Source organism: Geospiza fortis, unplaced genomic scaffold, assembly GCF_000277835.1.
Source record: "Geospiza fortis unplaced genomic scaffold, GeoFor_1.0 scaffold157, whole genome shotgun sequence".
Taxonomy (NCBI): domain Eukaryota; kingdom Metazoa; phylum Chordata; class Aves; order Passeriformes; family Thraupidae; genus Geospiza; species Geospiza fortis.
In genome coordinates, this window is record NW_005054314.1 from 7,096,315 (window position 1) to 7,102,159 (window position 5,845).

Here is a 5,845-nt window from a genome sequence, read left to right on the forward strand (position 1 = left end):
AGCGGGAGCGGGAGCGGGAGCGGGACCTGAATCGGGGTCGGCATCGGGATCGGGGATTAGAGGGGATCGGGGTCGGCATCGGGATCCTCCTGGCAACGGAGGCATCCCGGGAGCGGGGCGAGCCCGGGAGCCCGGTGCTGCATATTTCTCTTCCAAAAATGGCTCTGGATCTGTGATTAGGAAATGCTAAAGAAAGCTTCATAGACCCACATTTTAATGCAATTGTCATATGTTTGATGAACAGAATCTGCTTTTAAGCCTTGAACCTCAAGAAGGTTTGGGTTGAGTTGGTTTGGGTTGGTTTTTTGTTTATTTTTGCATGCATACGTCATGCCTAATTGGGGGATCTAAGGGAAATTCCCTCTCCAGGGGGTATGGAAGAGACTGGCCTTCAGCCAGCAACGTCACTGACAGACAGCTGAGCCATTATTGATCACTGAGGGCCAGAGCTGAAATCCGATGTGGCTGATGTCTGGGTGACATTCAGCAGAACCACTGAGCTCACTGAGATCAGTGAGCAGGTCCTGAACAGTGCAGGGTTCAGTGCAGAGCTCTGTGGGTTTGGGGATCTCCCTGTCCTGGCGCACAGATTGCCCTTCCAGCAAAGAGCTCTGGGTGCAAAATGCAGCTGTGGGGGGAAGGGGTCCCACTGTCACCTGCAAACAGTGTGGCTCTCTGCCTCCTCTGCCCTTAGCTCTGGGTACTCATGGGGGCTCTGGCATTCAAGCTTTCACATGAATACCTGCCAATCAGTCTGGCTGAGCCACAGCTTCTGCTCCTGCCCTGAAAAAACCAATCATTCCCTGGATTTTGAACAAGAAAATCAGGCCAACCTGTATAAACACTGCTGACTGCTGCCCTTGGTTGAGGTTCCAGCCAGAGGGGGTGGAGGGTGAATAAACCCAGACTGGTGTTGGGCCAAGTGTGTGGGATGATTTTGTCTGCAGACATGGAGCAGGAGGCACAGTGGCTCTGCAGCTGGTGAGAGTGAAGAAGTGTATGGGCCCTTTGGAATTACAGATAAATAGAAAGCAAAAAGCAATACTGGAAGAATCCTCCACCAAGTGCTCTGAAATGCAATGATACAAGTGGCTAAAGACACAGGTCAATGGCACTGCGGGTTCAGTGCTGTGACCAAGCAGGGCCACACACCTATGCTGGTGTCCTCCCTGCCTTGGGATGCACTATGGGGACTCTCTTCTAACCCTGTGCGGTTGCTTCTTCATGTTTAAACTTCTCAGTCACCACGGGAGATGTTACTCTGGAGGTGGTGTTTCCTGGCCTGAGAGAGCAGAAGGTTTCGAGGTCACAGAGCTGCCCTGGTCAGAGAGTGGCCCTGGCCTGTGTGCAGCCATCCTGGCTGGGAGCTCAGCCAAGGGCAGCTGCTGCCACCCCCCAGGTGGGGAACTGCTGGGCCACCTGTCCAGCACAGGACAGTGCACAGGAACTGAAATGTCAGACACTGGGTGAGCAGGGCCACGTGTGCCCCAGCGAGGGCTCAGGAAGCAGCTGAACTGTGTCACACAAATATCCCCTGTGCAGCAACTCACCCTGTGCGCAACAGCAGGGATAATTCTGTTAGAGACAATCATTCTGTGGGTTTAGCACTGTGGCAGAATGGGGTATTTTATGCCTGTTGGGCTGAGCTCACACTGTGCCCTCTCCTGGTATGTTTTTTGTGTGATGCTTATGCACTTTGGCTGCTTGTGAATTCAGTGCAAAGCCTGTTTTATCTCCTGCTACATAAAAAAATCACCCAGTACTGCAAGGGAATCAAGCTAGGAAAAAAAAGCAGTTTTTATCACCTAAGCCCTCAATATAAATTTAAAGAGTGGTTAAAAGATTATAAGGTATAGATTGCTAAAAACCATTTCTTTGGAGAATAGAATCAGGGTGCAATCTGAACAGCAAAACAATGTTTCCCACTCAGCTTTCAGTTCTTTCAGGACTGAATGGCTCCATCCCTTTCCAACCTGACTGAAGAAGTGCTCAGGTTTTCCTAGTGAATCTGCCATCTTCTGTCCATATTTATAGCCAAGAGGCAACAGGAATCAGGAATACTGCCATTTGTGACTGTGTTTCTTGTTCAACTTTTTAACTTCCATGCCATACAGATTATTTGAAGGAAGGGGTGATGTCTCCTCCAGAGTTCATTAACCTGGCTGTTGGGGTGCATTTGTTTAACCTTGAACATACAATTTTGAGCAGCCAGGACTGCTCTGATAATTTTGCCAGTAACATTCAAGGCATAAGAGATCACAGCAAAGATTTGATAAAATACCTATTGCAAACCTCACACTGCTTTGGAGCCAGCTTTTACAGCAGTAAACTGCCTGCAGGTGGGCACCAATGGGGCCCAGTTTCCCCCAAAGCACCAGCCCACCCAGTGTCACACAGAAGCTGAACTTGCTGTTGAAGGAAAGGAAATAACCAGAGGTGACATTTGACAAGTTAAGATTTTTATTCAGTGCACTGGACTCATACATCACTGCTTCATCAACAACATTTCACACATTCCTATAAAACCAATGCCAAGTCCAGTCTCTTAAAGATGCTCAGTGTAAAACGTAAAGCAGTCTATCAAATATTTCCTGTTATAAGTATAGCTCAGAGCCCAGTAACAGGCTGTGTCCAGCATGTTCAGTGCTGGATTCCACAGTGGATGGAGAATGGAGCAGTTACTCAGGGTTGATGCAGGGCTTCATTAACAAATGTCTAAACCCAGCTCATTAACATCTCACCCAATGTTTATGAGAGTGCTGCTGCTGCTGCTTTGATTATGCTGCTGCTTTGAGTATGGGTGGAGCTGCAACTACAAAAACCCTAATGCAGAAGTACTCAGCACTGGAAAGAAAATGTGATCTGGGCTGGGGCAGCCTGTCTTGCTCCGTGCTGAGGACAGTGACTCCAGCAGCACGGCATGGCACGTCTCACCCCGTCCCTGCAGCAGCAGTCAGAACAGCACAGCAATCCACAGAGAAATGCAAGGTGCTCAGGCCTGACTGGCAGGGCAAACAGGTTTTCAGGGTGGAGGGGTCTTACACTGCAAACCTCTGGGCAGGGATGCCTGCAAGCACAAGCTGTGCAGCTGGGTGGATGCTGGTGATTGTGGGCAGCTGCAGCATCCCCACTTTGCTCTGTCTCCATGTGGGTAGGCACATGATGCTCAAACCCTCTCACCCCCAGACAATGTAGGGAAGGCTCTGTGGTACACCCTCCCACTATCAGCCATCACCCTGGTCAGCACAGGGTGCCCTGGCAGGGGCACAGGGCTGGTGCCAGCCCTACAGCTTCCCAGCAGAGCTCTGCCAGCAAATCCATCTCCGCTCATCCCCCTCCCTGCCCATGTCCCACCTGCCCTGTACTCTGGCCCAAACGCTCATCCTGCCTGATCCCTGCCCTCAATCACTCATTCACTCTGTGTGGAAGGAAGGAGACAGCACATTGCCAAATCAGCTATCTCAAAGGGAATCTAAGGACTTTTATTGAGGCCTTGTCAGGGAGCCTGGAGTGTCCCAGGCAGTCCCTGTGCCGAGCACATGTCCTAAGGCATGGTGACCGTCCGCCGGGCGCTCCTGGCCGCTGTAAAGCGCCTCTTATTCCTCAGACCAGAGAACCTCTCATCCAGAGTCAGGCTGGTCTGCAGGGGAAAGCGAGAACGAGTCAGTCCCCTGTCCTGTGGCAAAGCACAGCCAAACTTGTAGCAGGGTATTGATTAGAGCCCATCAGTCAGGCTGGTGATTCACAGCTGGTTAGTCAATTAAACCACTCAGCACACAGAGACAGGGAGCTCGACAGACTGTGTGCAGCTGGAAAACCTCCAAGCAGCTCCCAGCCCCAGGACACAGGGCATCCTCGGCAAGAACAGGAGCAAGCAGATGGCATTTGAGCACAAGGCATCAGGTAAAACCAAACCGTCCAGACAAGAAACGCCGGCAATGAAGAAGGTGGAGCAGGATTTCTCTGCTGCCCCAGGGCTCTTGGACCATACTTCAGTGTGAAATGTGACACCAAGAAGGGCACCAAAGCAAAGAGCGAGCAAAGCCCAGAAGTGCCACATGTCTCTGAGGAATGGGAAGCACTGACAGTGAAACAGTCCCCTCTGGCCAGGACTACTCATCAGCAGGACCTCCCTGCTCCAAGCAAGCACACGGACAGGCCAAGACAGGCCATCAGAGTGGGGATAACTGGGCTGAGTCTGTAGTTGCTGAACAGTCTTCTCAAGTGCCTTCAGTTTTGTGAGCAACCTGGCCAACACAGCTACGGGACTTTCCTCCCAGGCTGTGTTAGACAAACCCAGCTGGCAGCCCCAGAAACCTGAGTGTGACGTTAAGAGCTCAGTGGCAGGGCTGCTGCAGGGAGCCAGGTGCCTCCTGTGCCGTCGACAATCCTCTACCTGGTTGGCCATGGCGCGGAAGTTGAACCTCAGCAGCACCCCCCTGGGCTGGGGCTTGGCCACCCGTGCTGGGGCTCTCTGGCTTCGCAGGAATGGCGGCTTGGATCCAGGCCTGGGGAAAGCACAGAGCTGCTGTCACTGTCAAGGATCCTAAGGCAGCACTTCCCATCCTCTCAAACCAGCACAGAGTAAAGACACAGCCACACACTCCGCCCATCCCATGGCAGAGCCAGGAGAACAGCCGTGCAGGCAGAGTTCAGCACTGGGGACTGTCACATCCAGGCTATTGAGGGGTGCTCTCTGTACCCAGGGCATGCACAGTGCCCTCTCCCACCCTCCTCTCTGCCCCCAGCTGAATGCCAGGTCCTGCAGCTGCCCCTTTCCAGCCCCTGAGCTCCTCTTACACAGCGAGCACAAGGTGTCCCTTTGGGGCACACGGTTTCTCCCAACAGCCCACAACCAGCACAACCAGCCTGCCACCTCTTCCCACAATGGTGCTTCCATTTCTCCTCACTCTGCATAACATGAGGGCATGGTAATTACAGATTACCATGTAATTACAGGTAAATAGAGGAGATTTCTATCTCCTTCTGATATGCTGGGAAAGGAACCAGACATCATTTGCTAGCCATTTTGGGTCTGAACCATTCACTACACACTCATTACAGAAGTGAAGCTGCAATAATGCTAAAGGGATTTGCAATGGCTTTTGTAGGGCTCCCACCCTAACAAATCACCTCATTTACTTACAGGCTGGGCTGGCCTGCCTGGGGATTAAGCACAGAAACCGTCAGAATTGCTCCCGGGCTGGGTTTCACTTGCCACCTGCCGAGACAGGGAGATTTATCCAGCTTCAAGCCTGAAAGAGCACTGTCTATTTGCATTGTGCCTTTGTTCACCAATTACCTTCTCATCCTTGGCGGTTTCCCTTCTCCTTGAGAATCCATCTGCTGCAAAATATATTTAAAAACAATTACTTAAAAGAATTAGCTCTCAGAAACAGTGACTCCTTTTCCAGGATTTTGTTTGGTGTATCTGAAGAGCTCCTTCCTTGCGAGTTGTCAAGAAACGTGCTAATTTGGGGTTTCCCACTGGCACAGTGTGTTGTATGGGGTGCCTTTACCTTGCCCTGCTTGTGCTGCTCTATAAACTGCAAGGTTTATTTTTATCATCCTCCCAGGATTTACTTCCCAGCTGCCAGAATACCAAGCTGCATTAAAAACTGCCTGCAAATACTTTCCTACCAATACATGCAGCGTTCAGGTCTTCCCCCTCTCTCCCCCTGTTACTTTAGGAAGCACAGCAACAGCTGGGCTGGTAAAACGTGGAGGTTTGTCACTCCCAGCAGGCTGCAGAGGAAATGTCTCAAGCACTGACCCATCTCTGGAAGCGAGCTTTGGAGAACCACTGCTGCATCCGCTTCTGCTGGAACACTGGTCCCCTGTTCAG

The 5,845-nt window shown here is 51.4% G+C and overlaps 1 protein-coding gene across 1 annotated transcript in view; it reads right to left on the reverse strand.

The window, feature by feature from the left end:
* Positions 1-2,437: 2,437 nt before the first annotated feature.
* The window catches only part of LOC102042726 (UAP56-interacting factor-like), a 12,452-nt gene continuing 9,044 nt past the window's right edge, over positions 2,438-5,845 (reverse strand). The window contains 5 exon segments of the mRNA XM_031056110.1: positions 2,438-3,640; positions 4,397-4,508; positions 5,147-5,221; positions 5,303-5,346; positions 5,774-5,845. Coding sequence (XP_030911970.1) covers positions 3,545-3,640; positions 4,397-4,508; positions 5,147-5,221; positions 5,303-5,346; positions 5,774-5,845 — 399 coding nt within the window. The 3' untranslated portion in view covers positions 2,438-3,544.